The 22146-nt window shown below is 41.4% G+C and overlaps 1 protein-coding gene across 2 annotated transcripts in view; it reads right to left on the minus strand.

The window, feature by feature from the left end:
• Positions 1–464: 464 nt before the first annotated feature.
• The window catches only part of dbt (dihydrolipoamide branched chain transacylase E2), an 80495-nt gene continuing 58813 nt past the window's right edge, over positions 465–22146 (minus strand). Inside the window, exons 4-8 of one of the 2 annotated variants that reach the window (XM_047050083.1) lie at positions 17808–17974; positions 17580–17657; positions 13712–13903; positions 12087–12158; positions 465–1140 (exon numbers count right to left, since the gene is read on the minus strand). In XM_047050083.1, the coding sequence (XP_046906039.1) occupies positions 973–1140; positions 12087–12158; positions 13712–13903; positions 17580–17657; positions 17808–17974 (677 nt within the window). In that variant the 3' untranslated portion in view covers positions 465–972. The remainder of the gene's footprint in view (positions 1141–12086; positions 12159–13711; positions 13904–17579; positions 17658–17807; positions 17975–22146) is intronic. The other variant, XM_047050082.1, reaches the window with a different exon arrangement.

Here is a 22146-nt window from a genome sequence, read left to right on the forward strand (position 1 = left end):
TGGGATGTCTCGAATAGCCACCCAGTCATCTTACTGTGACTCACTAATGTGTTACAGAAATAAAGTGTCCTTCAAATCATTCAGTTGCCTGGGATCGTACGTGGAAGCAACAAAAATCTGAGGTGCTACAAGAAGCACACCGTCACACATGGACAGTACCAACATTAGCTATCTACAGTTTAAATCTGAGCATTATCAAGATAACAACCACAAATACAATATAAAGTGTTCATAAAAAACAACTAATCACATTAAGATGTGTCATTCAACATCAGCAGTGTGCTACTGGACATTTTGGGTGCATATTGTGCAAAAGAAAAAGGTTCTATGAAGTAAATAATATTTTGTAACTCAGTTGAAGTTATCGAGGCAACCGGCAAGTCAGGTTAATACTATTATTTGTGTCTAGTGGTCAATGCCCCCCCCTCCCCACACACACACGCCCATAAAATCAGAAATACAAATAAAATGGACCTACATTTTTTTCAATTCATACCTTTATAGTTCTATCAAAACAGTGTTAATTTTCAAGAAAACAGAACATTCTAGGAACAGCACTTACACCAAACTAGCCTTAAACTGAGTGCTCTTTGACCATAAATTTTAGTTGATAACTCATCTCAATACCCAATGAGCAATTCCACATCACAAACGCACACATATTTGCTTCTTGGATTCTCCTTAGAAATATGATACTAACATTTGTCTCCCAGCATTTAGGTCCTCAGGATTGAGCCATTGCTTCAATAACAGATGGACTTAATCATCTGTGTGTGCTCTTGATTTATTATAAATTCTGAAATATGACCTGGGTCCAAGTTATGTATCGCCATTAATGATACTGTATAATGAAGGGAAATATGGGTAACAGCGGTAAAGAAACACATACAACTTAGCTGATGATACAAAACAAGACAGTCAATCATACATGGTGACTGTTTTTGCATGACTACGCGTGGTAGTGAGGTTTGTTTATTTCAAATCAAGGACCATGGTGGAAGGGTTCTCCAAGTAAGACCTCCATAGGTTAGAGAAGCGACTCATGGTAGCCCCGTCAATGATCCGGTGGTCCGCTGACCAACTGACATTCATGATGTGGGCTTTTGCTACATCACCTGCTGAGTTGAACCTTGGAAGGATCTAGAAGGGGTATAAAATCAGGTCACAATATTATATATAACGTAACATTTTACAGTGCATTGAAAAGTATTGGGACAGTGAATGTTTGTTTTGGCAAGTTTAGTCAAAAGATAAATAAGAAAATGAGACAGTACCATTCCCCAAACTATTTCAATTGTAATAGAAATAAAAAATATATAATTTGGTCAGCTCAGCAGCGGTTGTTTTATCATCCGCTGTTGTTGTGTTCGGAGAAAAAAATTATGTTAAGGAAGAGTGCCTGGCAGAACTAGCATTATCCTTGTGCCGTAGCGCAGGCATGCCGCTCTAAAGCCCCTTTCCCTCTACTACTCATGTCTATAGACGTAATCAGAATGTTTGTAAACAAAGGTTGCCAAGACACTTCCGGGTGGATAACTGTCATCCTGTCAACAGCAGTTAGTATGGTAGCATTGCATAGTAGTTCATAGTAGTTCATTTTCAAAGATCGAAAAGATTAACGTCATGCCGAAATCTTGTTGTGTTTGGGGTTGTAATGTCAAATGTTCAAAGGCATGTAAAGGATAAGGCTTTTTCCGTTTTACCACGGTTAAATCGACCCAACGGAACCTGTGGATAACGTTAGCACAGATCCAGCTATAGCAGCCTAGTCTACCTTTACCGGGTTGTCTCCCTGCATCTAACGCAGGGGTGTCGAGCTCCGGTCCTTGAGGGCCGCTGTCCTGCATGTTTTAGATGTTTCCCTGATCCAGCTCACCTGATTCGAATGAATGGTCGTTATAACAACCCTTTTAATTGAATCAGGTGTGTTGGAGCAGGGAAACATCTAAAACATGCAGGACAGCGGCCCTCGAGGACCGGAGTTCGACACCCCTGATCTAACGGTACCAATGGACAGGCTGGCAACCAACCACTCATGACCGGATTTAAGGAAGACATTTCCTCACAGATCATTTATAAAACGTTTTTGTTGGGTCGCTGTTGGGTAGCATAATGTTGGGTAGCATATCGTGCAAGCTTGCTAGCGTGAGAGTACTAGTCCAGTTGATGTAAATAAACAAACCACACACAGTGGCGTGATCTGGCTGTAGTTTTTCATTTACAGGCCATTCAGTATCAGGCCTAGGGCCTAGACCTCAGGTCAAACTACAAACATCATAACACACTCAAGGCTCTAATAGGTATCAAGCCCTTTGGCTCAATATCATTTTTTCCAAAATGTGGGGAGGAAGAATATTCGACAAGGAGATCAGTGCACAGTCTGACTTATACAGTAACATCAATTCAGGAGATCAGGTTATGGCAGACAGGGGTTTTTTGATTGTTGAAGCAGTGGCTATGTGGTGCCACACTGGTCATGCCTTCATTCCTCAAGGGGAGAAAGCAGCTCAAATTTAGCTAGGCCAAACACTATTATAAAATGGCCATGAAACCAAAATACAAATGTTTCATTATTTACAGTAATGTGTACAGTACACACACAGTAAACACAGTATTTACAGTAAGTACAGTACACACAGTAAACACAGTATTTACAGTAATTTGTATTGTATTATTTATAGATTTCTGTATATTTAGGAGGTTTACTTATTTAAGCTTAGCATAGATGTAATTTATGTTATGTGTACTTATGTTAGGCCTATGTAAATGCCAGGTGCTTGATTTGTCTTAAGAATGTGCATCGGACAATAAAAGACTTGAACTATATGAAAACAATATATATATGTGCTATATACACACTTATACCTACTATATGAAACAATCAGTAGGTACTTAATTAACCCGCGAAGGAAAATTATTGTGTCCAGACAGATAGCTAGAAAGCTCACGCAGTTCAGAAAATCTTTAATCGTTAAGTTGGATATTGTAGCTACAGCAGTAGCTAGCGATCTCAGTCACTACGAGTTTGATAAACCGTTACAATATTACCATCATTCGCTAACAATATCAACACACATCGGGAACGTCTAGTTTTTCAGTTCACAAGCATAATCATGAAACGTGTTATAATCATAATAATCATAAAACGTGTTTGTGGTTAAATGACATGGAAAATCTTGTTGGCTTCAAAGGCTTGTTAAGGTTAACTATCGCCAGCCAAGATCGACGTTATCCACCCGGAAGCAAGATATTTGTTGTTGTGACGTCAGGCTGAAATGTCCTATATCAATGCGACAGAGTTTACAGAAGGCATTATATTGATCTTTGCTGCTCTTAGTGGCAAAGTGGAGTTCTGAACTCCACGTAGGATTCAAGGAGGTCTTTCTTTTTGGCATCTGAAAGCCTACGCGAGTGGTAAATTGCGACGGTGGGCAGGAAGGGTCAAAAAAGAGGACAAAAGGGCGAAAAGGAGGACACGCAACAGTGGTCCGGACAAATGGCTGGAAAACCGGACTGTCCGGACAAAATCCGGACGTCTGGTCACCCTAGGTATGAGTAGCGCTACACTATCAATCCATTTTTGGTTTGTGTGCACACTAGTCATAAATCCAATGCATTGGTGGTCAAAGGCAAATGACAATTGGCTTTGTGAACTACTGGATTGAACTAAACTATGGATACGCGTGAAACCCGAGCCCGTGGCTATTGCACAGTCGGCTGAAATTTAGTGCGAATGACTGATACACAAAAGAACAAAAGGGAAAAACGTGTTGTGAAATTAACTGCTAAAGCACTTATTGAAAGGCTGAAAAGGTTACAGAGTGACAGGAAAGCTAAGCTAAATAAGGCTAGCAATTTGAGGAAAAAGATACAACAGCTTAAACAAACAGGTGATACTAAATCGGAGGTAAAATGTGCTCTTGATGATCTGGTAAAATTGTGTGACGAAGCAAACTGTATTCATGGTTCTTTAATGGGTTTGCTACCTGATGATGAAAGGGAAAACCATAAAGTACCGTTTCAAGCAAACATTTTCTGTAATAATGATCTTCAGGGGCGGACTGGCCATCGGGGATACTGGGGGAATCCCCGGTGGGCCGACGGGGTTGGGATGGTCCAAAATATTGGCCCACTTCTTTCACTAACCTTCCCTCTGACATCGCTAGCATCTCATACTATTCCGTATTACACAGCTTGATAACAAATTTTGCTCCAAGATCTTTAGTAGGCTCCAATCACTGACTGAGATTTATACTCCTCCTCGCGATCTGTATTCACACTCATGGTGCCTATTTTTCGAAAATGTTCTGAAAGTGTCTTCTGAATTGTGTTCTTACGGACTTCGGAATTTCATTTCTTTGTAATCATCTAAAATAATGTTAAGTGTATGGGTATTTTTCCAAGAAGGCCAATGACTGGTCGATACGTACGATGCATTGAGTGGGCAACGCGCCGTGTATTGAGTGGGCCGGTCTGACAGTATAACTCCCGGGCCACTTTTTCCCCCCAATCTGCCCCTGATGATCTTATTGGGTGTGCTCGCGCCTTCGGCGAGCACAACCATTGTTCTCTCACATATATATTATTATTATTTTCCCACCCCTAAGGATCCCTCAATATTTGGACTACATACACAACGTCAGTGTCAAAATGTTCATCTTGGTCCCGATTGCGTTGCTTCTATTGGGATTTACGTTCCGTTGCACGGTTTAGAGGTTACAATGTTTTTGTGGCAAAAAGTTCTTTGTGTTCAAAAAGGGAACTCAATGCCAACGTCACAACATCAGCACACGTTAGCAACGACGCATGGATACGACGTGCATAGATGTGCTGTTGCATAGCGAGTATTGTATCGTGCCGTGGTGTACTAGCAAGCATCATACATGCAAATCAAGACTTGCATGTACAGTAAGCAGGGGCGGACTTACCCATTAGGCACAGTAGGCAACCGCGACTTTCAAGGGGCCCTGAAAGACTCCATAAAAACACTATATGATCAATAATAACTATAATAATACAAATCGATTAAAAGTCATAACTTTCCCCAAAAGAATCAACAAAGATACCAACAGAGCGTTTATTCTATTTGTGTCAACGCAGGCTTCCCCTCCCATCCGATACCACTGTGGAGTATTCCATCGATTGCAGCTAAGCACATCATATCAGTTGGTTTAATATGAGACAGTAGAAGAGTGAATTGAATCCCCCAAAAAATTGCTAAATGAAACGCGACTCCCTGAACGGAGCACAAAGGATAAAGACAAAAGAGGAGAGTAAACAAGTAGTTGCAAAACTGAAACTACAGAAGGAAACGTCATTTTCTCTCCACTGGTATGATGCGGCAGCTAGCACAAGTGCTGCTCAGTGAAGTTTGGCAAACAACAGTAGCTAGGCTAGCTTGCGCGTAGCACAATTTACCAGGGTCAGCTTCTCCACGCAGGGCTCTAGACTGAAGCCAAATGGTCGCATTTGGTATTGTTAGCTACACTGACAATGATCGCTTCCTGCAAACTTCTTTTGAATTAGCCATTTCCCCCTAAATAAATGTCAAGTTTATTTAAGTTTTGAGGGGGCAAATCTTTTGTTAGCAGACGGTGCTGTTTGATTTGCGATTCCATCTGAAATACTGCCGGTGACAACGTTGTTACAATCGCTTGTTCCAAAGGGGGTTAAGCTTGTTTCAAAGGGGGTTCTTAATGAATTAATGCAAGATGAGTAGGCTAAATGCTTGAAAATATCACTAGAAGGGAAAAACTTTAGGGGACGGACCCATCTCCAACCAACGCAAGCAAGCACACCCGACAATTTCCCCATAAATTGTACCCTCTAGTTTCCAATGTGAAAATGTGGTTAACAGATTTTGAACAGCATGGAAATAAGGTTGACAATGATGAGGTTGATGATAATAATGTAAATCAAGAGGACAGCGTTTCAAGAATGTGTGCTTGTGTGCATTTCAAGAATGCACACAAGTAAAAATAGTGTGTGCACTGGAAAATCCACCACTGCTTCCTCTGCCAGAGTCAAGGAAGAGGCCGACAGAGCAGCACTGCTCGTTTGTGTGGAAGCTTTAAAGAAAATACAGGCAGGAAGAGCAACAGCAAAAGCTTAAAAGGCAAAAGGAACAGCTGGAGCTCGAAGCTTCCACTGCTAAATTAGCAGTTTTACAGGCCTCAGACGTTCATTGTGTTTCGAGGGCATCATCAAACGCAATGAATTTCTACCCGAAAAGGGTACAAAGAAGCAAGTGAGCCGAGTGCAATGGCAAAGGAGTACCAGCCAGTTCAGCAAAACAAACCGCAATCAATAAAGAATTGGTCATTGCCAGGAACTAACCCAACACTAAATGTTAAGGAGCCACAGGAGGCTAGGTGGCAACAAATGACTTGACCAAGGGAGTGGACTGAACCACAAGACCTAGCAACTCACAACAGTACAGTTACACGGATCCACAGTTACAACCCTCTTTGCTTCATGCTCAGCCAGCAGATAAAAGGCATCCTACTTGGCGTAACCCGCAGCTAGAGGAGGAAAGTCAGCCCTATCCGTTCAATGCTAAACCAGTTGATGATAGGCATCTTGGAAATATTTTCACCATTATGCAAAGGCAAAATTAGATCACAAATGCCCTTGTTCAACAGCAACGTTTAATGGTATTGCCTGCCAGAGATATTCCTCTATTTGATGGGCATGCTCTTCAATATATCTAATTTAAAAGAGCATTCGAACAAGGTGTGGAGGAAAAGGTCAGCAACTGGTGACTGCTTATATTACCTGGAGCAGTTTACTAGAGGGCAGCCAAGGGAGCTGGTACACAGTTGCCAACATATTGAACCTGCACAAGGTTATGCTCATGCAAAAAGGCTGTTGCATGAACACTTTGGAAATGAATATAAACAAGCTGCTGCATTCATGGAAAAGGCTTTGGCTTGGCATTCAATAAAATCAGAAGAGTGAATGCATTACAAGTGTAAGGCTGGGTGTCAAACCTGCCCCCACCTCTCATATGCTAAAGTCTGGAGTTTCTGGACGGTCTCAACTTGATGGCTCTCACACCCCATTCAAGATGTGGTCTGATTGGTTGTTCTTGTGTATAAAGGGAATTGTAATGCATTGTTCTTTGGATTCTACATCTCCTGAGACTTTCTCCTCAGTTCTCCCTTGTCCTACTCCTTGCTCACCTCTTGCTTTCTCTCTGATTTACAATGATCACGGTAGAGTGGGTAAGAATTAAAGCCTTCATTTTGTAACATGTTTGCCTTGTAATTGATTTCATTCATTTGCAATGTTATTAAATGTGTATTTCATTTAACCTTCTTTGACCATTCTTGCTCTGCTTTAACCCATATTGTCAAATACCTGGAATTCTATTGGTTTTGGCATTATTGGTTCATGCTATTACACTGTTCAGTTTCCCATCTTCCTTTAAACCATAGGGGAATTCGTTTTGGTTGCTTGGCCAATATTTAACCCCCTACACAAGCCTACTCTTTGTTCCTGCGTTCATGTTGTCATGGATAAGTTGCAGTACATGCAAGAGTTGGACGAGCAACATGAGAGCAGTGATGTCTAAGATACCATTTAGGTAAAGAGAGCGATGGAGAACTTTTGCACATGACATTCTGGAAAAATCCAACCGCAGAGCTCTGTTTAAGAATTTGGTTTCATTCATCGAAAAACATGTAAAAGTCCTCTCAGACCCTTAATTTGGTGACATTCAGGACACGTCGTCAGGAAATTCAGGATCAAGATTGTTAACAGGTTAAAACCACACACAGGGAATACAGTTAAGGGAAATAGCTTTGCAGCCACCGTTGCACCTGTGTCATCAAATGAGAGCCACAGAGACTTAAAGGCGGTCTCATATGTCTCTACAGTTGAGTCTATTTGTGTTTGTTGTTCTCAAGTTCACTCTTTAGTAGTAGACTGTCAAAGGTTCAAAAAGAAGGAGCATAGAGATTAAAGACTTTCTGGGGGATAAAGAGCTCTACTTTGGTTGCTTATGTGCAGGGCATAGGAGTCGTGACCGCAGTGAGCGTATGGGTTGGAGCGAAACCTCTTCTATAATCTACCAGAAGTCCTCAGCCAACAGAAAATGCCTGTCAGTACAGATAACTTTGTGACTGAAGGAGATTTGGCAAAATGGCCATATCTGTCGTCGTCGTCGTCGTCGTCATCTGCCGCTTGTCCGGGGATCGGGTCGCGGGGGCAGCGACCTAAGCAGGGAGGCCCAGACTTCCCTCCCCCCGGCCACTTCCGCCAGCTCTTCCTGGGGGACCCCAAGGCGTTCCCAGGCCAGCTGAGAGACATAGTCCCTCCAGCGTGTCCTGGGTCTTCCCCGGGGCCTCTTCCCAGTGGGACGTGCCCGGAACACCTCACCAGGAAGGCGTCCAGGAGGCATCCTAATCAGATGCCCGAGCCACCTCAGCTGGCTCCTCTCGACGCGGAGGAGCAGCGGTTCTACTCTGAGCCCCTCCCGGATGACCGAGCTTCTCACCCTATCTCTAAGGGAGAGCCCGGACACCCTACGGAGAAAGCTCATTTCGGCCGCTTGTATTTGCGATCTCGTTCTTTCGGTCACTACCCATAGTTCGTGACCATAGGTGAGGGTAGGAACGTAGATCGACTGGTAAATAGAGAGCTTCGCCTTTCGACTCAGCTCCTTCTTCACCACGACGGACCGATGCAGAGCCCGCATCACTGCGGACGCCGCACCGATCCGCCTGTCGACCTCGCGCTCCATTCTTCCCTCACTCGTGAACAAGACCCCGAGATACTTGAACTCCTCCGCTTGGTTCAGGATCTCCTCCCCGACCCGGAGATGGCACTCCACCCTTTTCCGGTCGATTACCATGGCCTCAGATTTGGAGGTGCTGATTCGCATCCCAGCCGCTTCACATTCGGTTGCGAACCGCTCCAGTGAGAGCTGAAGGTCACGGCCCGATGAAGCCAACAGGACCACATCATCCGCAAAAAGCAGCGACCCGATCCTGAGGTCACCAAACCGGACCCCCTCAACACCCTGGCTGCGCCTAGAAATTCTGTCCATATAGGTAATGAACAGAATCGGTGACATAGGGCAGCCCTGGCGGAGTCCAACCCTCACCGGAAACAAGTTCGACTTACTACCGGCAATGCGGACCAAACTCTGGCACCGGTCGTACAGGGACCGGACAGCCCCGATCAGGAAATCCGGTACCCCGTACTCTCGGAGCACCCCCCACATGAGCCCCCGAGGGACACGGTCGAACGCCTTTTCCAAATCCACAAAACATGTGTAGACTGGTTGGGCGAACTCCCATGTACCCTCCAGGACTCCGCGGAGGGTATAAAGCTGGTCCACTATTCCACGGCCAGGACGAAAACCACATTGCTCCTCCTGAATCCGAGGTTCGACAATCCGACGGACCCTCCTCTCCAGGACCCCTGAATAGACTTTGCCATATCTGTCAAAAGTTCAAATCCCCAGCATTAAGGCTAATGTGGACCTGTTGATTGGAAGCAACAAACCCAAGATGTTGGAACTTTGGGAGGTCATTAAAGGAAATTAAGCATCCAATTATCCTCTTAAAGGATGATCCACGGGATCTTTAGCCACTCACTCCCAACCATTTTCTTCTAATGAAAGGGAAACCCTAACCCATTGCCACCTGAATTGTTTGAATCTCATGATCTGTATGTAAAGCGAAGATGGAAGCAAGTTCAGTACATTTCTGTTCTTTTCTGGAAACGTTGGATACGTGAATATCTACCTTTGCTGCAGGAAAGACAACAATTGAATCAAACAAAGAGAAACCTCAAATCAGGAGATGTGGAACCTGACACTAAGAAGAGTGTTGGAGGCTTTCCAGGAAAAAAATGGATTGTTCGCTCAGTGCGTCTGTAGACAAAGTCTGGAGTACTAACAAGGCCTTTCAACAGGTAACAGGGAGTGCTGTTATGGGAGGGAGGAGCACAAATAGTTTTTGACTGCTTCAAATCGCTACACACGTTAAACGCTCTAGTGGTTGAAAATGTTTGTTTGTTGGAGCTTAATGGACACATGGACTTGCAAGTTCATTGGAAGAACAGTGTGAACAATAAATGACCATCAAACGCAACGATGACTATTGGATAGACCCCGAAGCCGCTGCCAAGCGGCGCCATTTGAGTTTCAGCCATGCCAGCTAATAGTTTTGTCAGCCAAATTGAGCCGCCGTCTGATATTTTTTGGCTGAGCCTGCTGAAATTATTTGCATCAAACAATAATTGTATCTATCACATAGAGACATTCACACACAAACATTTTACTAAATCAATTTTTCACACCGGATTTGCCACAGTCTCGTGCTCGTTCCTGTGATACACAGGACTCACAGTGAATTGATGACCAATTAAAATTGCGCGTTTTCCGATAGGGATGATCATAGACATAGACAGTAAAAGAAGCAATGCTTTTTTCTCTCACGCTGAGCTGAAATGGCAGAAACAACTAGAAAAGGTAATTGTGTTGTTCTCACATACGTTCCTAATTTCTACGTTGGATACTCAAGACTTTTGTTAGATCTTCAGTTTTTTTAAGTAAGAATGCCGTTTTGTCAGGACTAGAATGCAGTTTGTCGTTGTGTCAGGACTAGTGTTTAATTGATATTTTTGTACTCTTTTAGAACTTGGAAATATTGAGCTCTAGTAAATCAGTATAACATACACATCTGTAGACATGAAGTGGCAGCTTCAGCCATTTGTAGCTATTAACATTTTGGCGGCTGCAGCAGCCATTTAGGTTTTGGCTGAGCTGGCTAGCCAGCCAATAACTTCATCAGCCAGCCATTATTCTCAAAACAAATGGTTCGGGGTCTACTATTGGAGTCTGCTTTCTACAGCCAGATACGGTGCGGTGAAAGTTAGAAAAGAGCCCGTCAGCTAGTTTACTAGCCATAGACTGTTTGTTTTAAGTCCAGATAGCAGCCCCTCACTGGCTGTAAGTTTTAGGCTTAGCCATTATAGCTAGCATTAGCTATATTTACATTAGTAACAGTTATTTGGTTGAATTATGGTCATTATGTTGCTACTTGTTGGAGTGGCATTAGTATGCTAAACTACTTTTCATTTGGTGTCCTGATGTGACTGATATTATAACATAATCTGATGGCAATTCAGTTCAGTGATAAACGCTATTTGTGTAATGTTAATATTGCTTGATTAACAGACCATATTAACAGGCCATTTACCCTTTCTGTGATCAAGAACATTTTCTTCATCTCCAGATGATACATTTTGGGATCATTAACCTATCCTGAGGTGAAGTAGCGGTAGGCTTCAGTGCTTTTAAATGCCTTAAGGCAGGTCGTGAATAATAGGCAATGAATAATACACTGGTGGAGAATGTCTATTGTGGTTTTCTTTAGGCCAACATTGGGACTCCAGATCCAAGTGTGGATGGCGGGTTACGCAAGAGCAGTAGCGCATATGTGTAAACCGAAAGTTGTATTTGATCAATCAAGTAAGCGGCCTATCTTCTACAACTAGCCTAATATAGATATCTATAGAGAATAGCCTCAGATTAGTACTAGAACTATGGCGAATGACTGCAACTCACCAGGACGCTTCAACTCCACTTATTCTCCTCAGAGAATATAACTAACTAAAACATTTACAAAATGTATACAGAATGAAACACTTTCTGTTATGTATGCTAATGCAGCTTTGTGCAAAGGCAAGCACACCCAATTATAAAAGACTAAGAAGGCACAGTATGGGGATGGGTGTAAGGGGCAGTTGAGAGTTTGGTTACCAAAGCAAGATAAATGTTGACACCCACTTACCCCTGGGAAACCCAACCTCTCCCGTAATAATAATATGTACTACTAAACCGTAAAGTGTTACTAAATCTATGTAACTACAACTTTGCAATAGGTATTGTTTTGTGGTTACATTGTAGTTATTGTAATCTAATGTAAAGTGTTCACTGTCCACATTATTCATTTATTTGTGTTTCTTGTAAATTCCCAAGCCTAGCTATATATTTTAGGGATTAACACACCATGTTCTTGATATAATAAGGCTATTAACATTTCACTTTATTGATTCAGTAATTATCCACAAACCTGAATCTTTCCCAGTGCACCAATGGCCACCTCTGGGGGCAGAATCACAGGCTTTGCATATGTGCCTCCAATCTGAGTTAAACACAAACATTAAAGTACAACATTAGATATTTTTTTAGGATGTCAACATTTTAAGTCAAAGCAATTTCCTTAATGACCACTAAACACACTCAAAAATTATAATAAAGTTCTTGTCATTCATTTACACTTAAGGGATAAGCATTTTGAGACACGTCAACAACCAGGAGAGGTGTCCAAAAAGTTTGTCCTCTTTCCTCCTGTTTTATCCCTTCATCTCCTCTTGGAAATGTAAGTAAGAGGAAACAAGTGAGAGAGGACGTGGGAAAACAATTACAGATAATCCTAAAGCAAAGCCATTATTTCTTCAACAGTAAATGCAAAAGCAGAATTATTTTACTAAAGAACCATAATTTCAGCCTAACGCCTGGGACTCTGGCTTGGAAATGCCCGGAAGCGTCAAGATCGACTACGACTGGCTCAAGGCTGTTCACACCAGACGCGGATTTATCTGCGCCGGTCACCAAGCCTTTCAGCTACTCTGAGCTTTCCTTTTTAACATGTAATGCTGACATGGTACATAAACATGGCATAGGTTATATTTAGGAAAAGTGTTATTCCAACAGCATCCCAGCATTGATCCTTCTGTATGTTGTCCTTGTACAATTGGTGCTGGGGGTCATACAACTCCCTGTGCTTTTCAACTTCGAGAATTAATTTGATGTTGTCCATCTCCTTAAATTTCTTGCAGATTTTCAAAATCGACTTGGGGGTTCTCTCTTGGTAGGCTATGTCTGCAGGCGTGTGTGTTGTGTGCAACGCGTGACAATTTGTTTATCTCAAACAAAACAACTACGGGCATGCTGGCTCAACAGATCAATCCGTTTATTTTCATTCGTTTTTTATCAGGGTAACAACATAGAACGGCCGTTCGTTACCAACATTGTGTAGTTAGGTTTTATATAGGGTGAATAATGGTAAAGTACCTAGGCCTAAGTAATATAAAAAAAATAATTATAAAGTCTACAACTTCATCATAGTCTACAATTAACACAGTAAAATGTTAAGAACATGTTTTTTTATTCAAATATATAAACTAATATGGTGTATTTTATCATCCTGCAGCCGATTCCTTAAGCGCCTCGCGAAAAATTTCGACCAACTGCCGAAATGATCGCTGTAGAGCACGAGCAAACGCAGTGCTTCGCAGCCCATGTGGCCGGTCCAATTTGATAACATGGGCGCCGTAAACAAAAAGGCGGCGCTTTAGGGTGCTTCACAGCTAATCGCAGTGCTTCGAAGCCAGTGTGCCCCAGGTGTTAGTCCTTGAAAGTTTTCTAGTGCTTTCTGGTGAAAAGTTGTGAATGGGGACATTTCATGAATATTTCTTTTTAGTGCTGTGTAAAACTCCAGAAGTGATCATTTATCCACACGATCCTAATGATCATATACAGTCCCTCACTGTGATGGAAATGATGAATATGAATAAGCAATTTTTTTTTACAATTACGTTTTTCATAAGAAAGTTGACTATGCCAGTACTATACATTTCTAATTTTAGTATCTATGGAACTCAACTGTACGACTTAGGTCCCTTCTGCACTTACTGAGCCAATGTTGGAGAGACTGAAAGTGCCCCCCATGAGGTCAGCGGTTCCCAGCTGCCCATTTGCACCGAGTGTCTGTAGTCGATTGAGCTCTACAGCAATGTCAAACACACTTAGCACTTGTACATTCTTCACGTTTGGAACCAGCAGACCCTGGTTTGTATCCATTGCTAAGCCAATGTTGTGGGCTGCCTGTAAAAGGAGTCAAGGGTAGATACAAGCAAAAAGAGAGGTTAATAAGTGTTATGTCACCACCCATTGGGACACATATACAACTTTGCGATATGGTATTTTGGCATCCATGCCTCTGTCTCTTCATTTAACACTAGAAGAGCCGAGCAGGGTTCATTTGACCCCGGCGAAGAAAAATAAAATAGTATCTTCACACTACAATCTAATTCCAAGGCAGGGTGCCTTCTAGACTTTTCCTAGATAAGTGTTTTAAAGTTTTCAAAATCACACTAGGGAAAGCTAATTAGGCTATTTGGCTCAAATTTAAGTGAATTATATAAAGTGCATTAGCTGCACATGGGCGTTCGTGTGTCGTCGTAATCGTAAAATGCAAATATGTTTTGTAAAGCGGATAAACATTAAAATAAAAAATGCATTTTGCATATTCACACGAGCGAAACATCATATTATATGTGCTAGTTTGTAACTATTTTGCAAATGGTAGGCTAAACCATTTATTAATATAAGGAGATAACGGCATGGGCGGGGGCTATTATGATCAATAATGAGAAATAATGAAAACATTATTTGCTGCATCTTGGCTTTCTCCACGTCACAGTCCCTTCACTGTTTGGTCCTTAGGTCTGAGCAAGTCTGGTCTGATATTTCGAGAACCGGGCACTCTGCAAAGTTAATATTTCCCTTTTTATAATCCAAGTCCAGTAGGCTTCTGAGATGGAACTAATGTGGTTAACAAAGGCATTCTCAATAAAATTGCCCGGGAAAATTTACCGGGTAGAAAAATAGGGAAATTCAGTTTAGTTATGTAGAAGCGAAAACACATTTAGGCTATAACCGATATTCAGCTGCTTTCAAAGGGGCTGGCTAGTGAACAGAACGACAATATTAAGTGGATACCCTTTCAGATATATACAGCTCTGGAAAACCATTTTCTTACATTTTTAGAACAGAAGAGTAAAATTTGCAGTGGCCCCTTACATTTTACCTTTCTGTTCCTCACTCAAAATTGCCTTTAATTTTTTTTCCAGAGCTGTAGATCAGTAAATTGTTACATAAATGTATGTGATTACTGATGTGCTGTTAAAACTGCCAGTACATTGCAAATGTATAAGCACTGTATGGTGAATTAGGCCAATGACAACTGGGCTCCACCATTGTGCATGTAATGACTTCTGGTATGAAATAAACGTTCAGATGTTTGTGCTGGTAAGACAATTTAACAGAATCACTATAGTACATTTTGATAAACATAACAAAAGCTATTTATAACGTAGGAAACAACTGACAAATGAAGACTACATAATCATTTGCATTAATGTAGGCTACCGCAGCATTGTCCATTTGACTAGAATAGATGTGGCGGTTGAACAAGTACTTCAGTGATGACAGAAATTGTGATCTGAGAAATATAGGTACCAAAACCAGCATTGCCAGCATTTCTTCTGAAAAGACAACCCTGTTTTTCAAGAGGTTAGAGGAGTTAAGCTAAACGCTGTGTAGCCTATAGTGTAGCTCAACGCTATAGTGCCAGCTCAACATGGCTAAAAGAGATCCATCGCGAAAGCACAAAAAAAAATGGGGGATCTCAAAGCGCTCACCCAAACAACGTCGATTGCACGGCCCTGCACTCTCTTGGGTTCTGAAATGAATACCTGCAAAATTGGACCTTTGCAAAATATTTTGAAAACACCAGTGTTCTCACCCCCCCCCCACAATCCCCCCCCCCTTGTGATTCTATTGATGTAAACCATTTCAAGATCGAGTTGCTAAAGCAGGTACAATAAACGTCTTCGTCCGACCACGAATGTGTCAACAACGTGGATGTAAACAGAGACTACTCACCTAACAAGGCTCAGAGTTGTCCAGTTATGCAAAACATCGCAACAAAAACTATCTGGTTACATTCCTGAAGGTCCAAACTATCTGACTATCTAAAGCAGGGGTGTCGAACTCCGGTCCTCGAGGGCCGCTGTCCTGCATGTTTTAGATGTTTCCCTGCTCCAACACACCTGATTCAATTAAAAGGGTTGTTATAACGACCATTCATTCGAATCAGGTGAGCTGGATCAGGGAAACATCTAAAACATGCAGGACAGCGGCCCTCGAGGACCGGAGCTCGACACCCCTGATCTAAAGCATTTCATCCAAAACAATGTATTACATCCATAAATAACCATGAACTCTGGATGTATCATGCAACGTTTGCGGACTGAAGCGTCCGGTTACTCATTCACACTGTAATAACTCTGTAAACAATTTTCCATAGTTTGTGGTGTCAAAATAGCCACTGCACTCTGACCTTTCAATTGACACCTCATGTGACCCAATAGGAGCTTTAATGACCTGTCCATAGACGTCTAAAGCCAACCAGGTGGCACCCAACATCTGTGCGTTCTGTATGAAAAGTAATACATTTTATCCAAACTAATATAAACATGGTTTACCAAGGGTCCTTATTTTCGACTTTTGACTTGGATTAGGTAAGGCTTCATGCTGTGGTCCCATTGTGTCTTCCAACTAATACCACCAACCTAAAGGGATCTGCAGGCCTCTGTATCCAAAACAAAATGTAGGCGCAAATAAAAACTGTCTATTTCATTTCTATTTCAAGCTTCTATTACTCAAAACCAGTAGCACTTAGAGGGATTCTGAAAACAGGAATTAACTTCAGAATGTCACCTTTCAAAATAGACTACAACCATGCATGTAGGGAGTCAGATTGCTGAGCGGTAAGGGAATCGGGCTATTAATCAGAATGTTGCCGGTTCGATTCCCGGCCGTGCGAAATGACGTTGGGTCCTTGGCACTTCACCCTACTCGCCTCGGGGGAATGCCCCTGTACTTACTGTAAGTCGCTCTGGATAAGAGCGTCTGCTAAATTACTAAATGTAATGCATGTTTTCCAAATTGTTCAAGAACAGCTTTCAATTTACTTTGGGTATGAATTTTACAGGATTGTTGAGAGGTGAATGGAAGCATCCAATGGTGTATACCAGTGAATTGGTATAAAAGGCACCAGTGTCTATCTGTCCGTGTTGCTGGTTGGGTTTCAATACCTGTGTTACTGCCATGCTTGAACTGCTGTAGCGGTTTGTTTGAATAAACACCACCATGGTTTCGTACACCTTACCATTGCCTTGGTCTCCTTTTTCACTGCATCATCCAGCTACTAAATGGTTACTAACAGACAACCAATTGATACAAAGTGATAGTCCAGGGGTGGCCAACCCTGGTCCTCGAGAGCCTCAGTCCTGCATGTTTTAGATGTTTCCCTGCTCCAGCACACCTGATTCAAATGAATGGTCGTTATCCAAGCCTGAAAATGACCGTTCATTTGAATCAGGTGTGCTGGAGCAGGGAAACAACTAAAACATGCAGGACTGAGGCTCTCGAGGACCAGGGTTGGCCACCCCTGTGATAGTCCATAGCGACCCTATCTAGCTCGAGTGAGACCAAAATTGTCTACACGGATGGTGACTGCTGTGGTGATGGAGCTTGATAAATTACGTTTTCACATTTATCTGTTATTTATTGTTGCGCTCTCTGAGACACCACACCCAAAAAAAACATCTAAAATGCGAGTCCTTGCATCCAAGAGGCACAAAAAAGGCTAATTTAGAGAAAACGTATTGAACTTCAAAACGCCACCAATTGATAAGGATAACTTCAGTTTTACCTTGTAGGTGATATTCTGGCAGAATTCATCTACCGAGGCATTGAGAATTGGGAAATGCAACAGGCCAAGTGAGGCTGCCTGCATACACACAAAGACAATAGTGAGGAGAGATTGTTACAAGTTTGAGTCAACAACATTCATATATCATGTAGCTTTGTCATCATCAATAGACGTGCCATGTAAATACATTACTTATTTCATAAAAGGGGTTAATTATAAAATGGACACCTTGATAAAGAAGGGCATGTAGCTGAGCTTGACCCCTCGGGACTCAGACAAACTCTTCAGCTCTGCTCGCAGCTCTACTAGCCGTGTAAGGTCCACCTCATCACAATATCCAAAGTGTGGTATCTTTAAGGCTGAAGTCATGGTCCTCACCATTGCTTTATGGAACCCTATTTAAAAAGAAAAACAACACAGGAAGTGCATCAAATTATATTAAAAGGCAGTCAGTGGAGCTACGTAAGCAAGGAAGTGGTGGTTATTTACTAGGGACTAATGCTAACATTAGACACTCAATCATACAATTTTTTTTATCATACACATCATACATATGTCTTGTGCACTGTTTCATCAGTCCAATACTTGCTGTTACCTATAAACACATCTGATCATTTTGGTTGTGTTTCCATCTCAATTCTTCTTTGCTGAATCTCTGCCTTTTCGGCTAACGTTTTAATCTTGGCTACAGTAGCTAGTCTAATGTGAATGTCACTGTATCAGTTTCAGGGTTGACAGACTTCCTTTGCTTGCTATCATATAGAATAGAGACATACGAGTTGAATTCTGTTGAACGCTAATGTTCTCTCTTTGAAAAGCATCTAATACTTTTTATAATTTTAATAAATTACAAAGAATGTATATCCTTTTTCATTAATCACATCACAATTGTAGAGTTATCTTTTACAGACTTTATGCACATTTTGGATTAAAGTTTATTTTAATGTGTATTTAGCAATCACGTCAGACAGATGAAAGCCCTACAGATAAGTGGCAGGTACATTTTTAGGGGGGAGTGGTTGGGGGTGTAGTTAACCAGTTGTTCGCAACCATTTAGTCCCTGTATGAAGGCTGAAAAGTTTTACATCTTCACAAAACCCTGTAGGACGGTAGTTGACTTGAGACAGATCTGCCTATTCATTACTTGGTGATTAGGAGGGGTAATGGGATATCGCATTCAATACATCGCCTACATACGAAACATTGCAGCTTTTTCAAATGCAAATTTAGTTTGCACCCAATGCGCTGTAGCCCACACTCCAAACTGGGAACTAGAGTCAAACTGTTACAGTAAAGAATACATTTCAGAAGAAAATTTAGAATTTCAAGCTACACTTGCCTCTCATATGTGACACACTGCAATGAAAAGGGGTTCTTGTCGGCATTATGCATTGTAGCCTACGCTAGAAGTCGTTTTCCTCCATATTTCAAAAATTAAAGTGTTGAAGAAGCCATAAAATAAACAACATGTATAGGATCACTAAATACTCAATTTGTTCTTGTTTACCTAAGCTTCCAGTCGTGGACGTGTCATGCGTGATGTGATTTGCCTAAACAGTGCAGCCGGTTTTTCCCTAGGCTACTTATGCTAGCACGGTGGTACTAGCTGTTATGTTTGTCTGTACAAAGTACGATCCGATCCCGACTCCTAATCAAGTAGTGAATCTGCAGATTTGGTCTAGAGTCAAATACCCTTAAATATAATGTTTCACAAATAGTTGTGTCAACTTTGAAGCATGCCTTCAGTGTTCGGCATACATTTATGGGGAATGTACTCAGGTAAATCTCTACAAACTATAACACCATACTACAAATATTGCTGCAAGCAGCGATGAATGCCAAGATGCCCAGCAGGTCAAATGACACAAAAAACTTTATGGAAATCTTCAGAATAGGGTTGACTACAAATAGCAAGTTTGGGGTCAATGCATCAAAGAGTTGCTGAGAAATCACCTGACTTCCTATTTGGCGGCTTAGCTGCTCAATTTGATTAGCCATAACAGACGAACCGTTTAAAAAATGTAAAATCCATCTGATAATCCATGCCAATTTTGGGGAAGATTGGACAACTTTTGTGGCAGTGAAAATGTTAGCTTTTTCATTAAATCCAATACATCCTATATCCTGTCCCCAATGACTGCCACGTTTCACAACTTTTGAATGAATTTCTTGACACATTCAAACTAGTCTTTCACACTGAAGCTCACAATGAGAGAATAGGATGAGTCAGCAAAACTACAAACTAGGGGTGGACGGCATTAACGGTACAGGAATATACCAATATGAATTTGGCCTTCAATATGAATTTTGACGATACCGTGCTAACCGCAGTAGAGCTTTCCATAAATAGGATGTCACAACCCAATGTGCGAAACTTTAACGCAAATATCGCAAGCAATCCTCTGCATCCTCATAATCAGTATTGCACAGATGGAGTAGAGCATCGTTTTCGGGTTTTATTGTTCAGTTTTATACTGCACTAGCATGCTAGGATATTTTATACTAGCTAACAATAACAAGCTGCATCTGTACCAAAACTCTTGAGAAATGTCAAAACATAGCTAATTTGGTCTTGAATCATTATATTGTTACAGGTTCCTCTTCATTTTATGTATAATTGGGTGTGCATGCCTTCGGCGAGCACAACCATTGTTCTCTCTCATATATATTTATTGTTATTATTATTATTTATTTCCCCACCCCTAAGGATCCCTCAATATTTGGACTACATAGACAACGTTAGTGTCAAAAGGTTCGTCTTGGTAGCAATTGCATTCGTATTTTTATTTACGTTCTGTTGCACGGTTTAGGAGCTTACAACGTTTTTGTGGCAAAAAGTGTTGTGTGCACCAAGGGACCTCAGTGCTAGCTAACGTCACAACACGTTTACCTGGCGTCATGGAGCCGACAAGCTAAATAGTTATTTAGCACTAGCGTTGTGCCGGAGCCGACCAGCTAAATAGATATTTAGCACTAGCGTTGCTACCTGCATATACCCACAGCTGGAAGCTGTGCTCCGTTTTGCTCCTCGATTCAGACCTAGCCCCGGTAAATTGTAGAGTTAGCCAACTACTAGACTTCTGTTGTGTGGGAATCGCAGGAGCTAACCAGTCGAAGGGCGTTCAAAAATACAGGGTGTTGATATTCACAGCCTGGAAACATGCATCCGATGCAAGCACAACCCACAATTTCCCCAGACGATTTCCCCAGAAATCCCTGTTTTTGTAGTTTTACATTTGCTTTTACATATATTTTAAATAAGGAAACTTAACAGAGGAAGGTACTGTCATATATAAATTGTCAGATTTTAATTGTAGTTAAGAAGGGGTAAGGAGGAGTATTGGGATTCGGCCTTAATCTTCGTCTTTGCTCCAGATACACATGCCAACACTATGCTCACGCTTAACATAATATAATATTTGCCATCAGGTTATCATGAAAAATAATCAGTTTTAAAATAACGGGAATAAACTATATTAACAACATTTCATGTATGTGTGACAACCATCTGCTAAACTTGCTACGTGCAACTCAAGCCATTTCTCCCTGTGCACATCAAATATAAGTCTACGTCTCATTCAGCTCCAGGTAAATCGGCAATCGGCCAATGTGAACATTTCTGCTCGTGCCCTGTTCGTATCCGCGAGCACATTTGCAGGCAACTTTTTTTGACGTAAGCAAATAAATGGGGTGTGTACCAATTTCGGATTGGTTTCAAATTTAGCAAAAATCTGGAAAACGTATTCTATGAAAAAGCTAGTAGTATGAGCCAGGTTTGAGAATCGAACAAAAATAATTGGGGGAGATTGTTTTGAAAATGTTGACTCTCCAGTCAACATTTACAAAAAAATTGAATAAAAAACGAATAAAACGACCGGAAGAGCCGGAAGTCTAACAAGAAATGCAATACCACCTACATCCACCAGGGCCGTTGCTTCAAGCCGAGGGACTAGGGGTGGGGGTCTGTGTGAGACCCGCATTCAAACAATCACATATGTGCGACGCAACTCCTTAACGGATTAAATAATATTCACAAAAAGTGTTTTTACTGTTGTTTTGTTATAAAAAGCCTCTATAAGCCACTTCGAAATATAAACCGCAACACCACAAGAAAAATGTAAAATCGGGTTAAAAAACTCATTTTTATGTCCGAAAAATACGGTAGTCTCACTAACAACACTTGATCCCATAATCCAGATAAATATGATTCAGATTCAACTGTTTGAACAACTGGGCCCTGCACTTTGGCACAAACCAAAAGCAATTTAAGTGTATAACTTGCTTACAGTATTGTCTGCTGATTTATTTTTTATAACTTTTCAGTACATAACATTCAGTGTGCCACATACTGCATCACCATCCATCTCAACCACTGCACTTTTAATATTAAAGTGCAAATGAACACCAGACCACAAGTGAGTTCGCTATTTTTTCAACAAAAAAAATGCCTAGTTGACATTGGTATTATGTAAGCAACACAACCACAGCTAATACAATTGATAATGGGTGTGTTAAATCTATGTACTTGAGTTGGATGTACTTTAATTTATTTGCATGTTTGCAAAAA

This window comes from Hypomesus transpacificus, unplaced genomic scaffold (genome assembly GCF_021917145.1).
Source record: "Hypomesus transpacificus isolate Combined female unplaced genomic scaffold, fHypTra1 scaffold_100, whole genome shotgun sequence".
NCBI classification, from domain to species: domain Eukaryota; kingdom Metazoa; phylum Chordata; class Actinopteri; order Osmeriformes; family Osmeridae; genus Hypomesus; species Hypomesus transpacificus.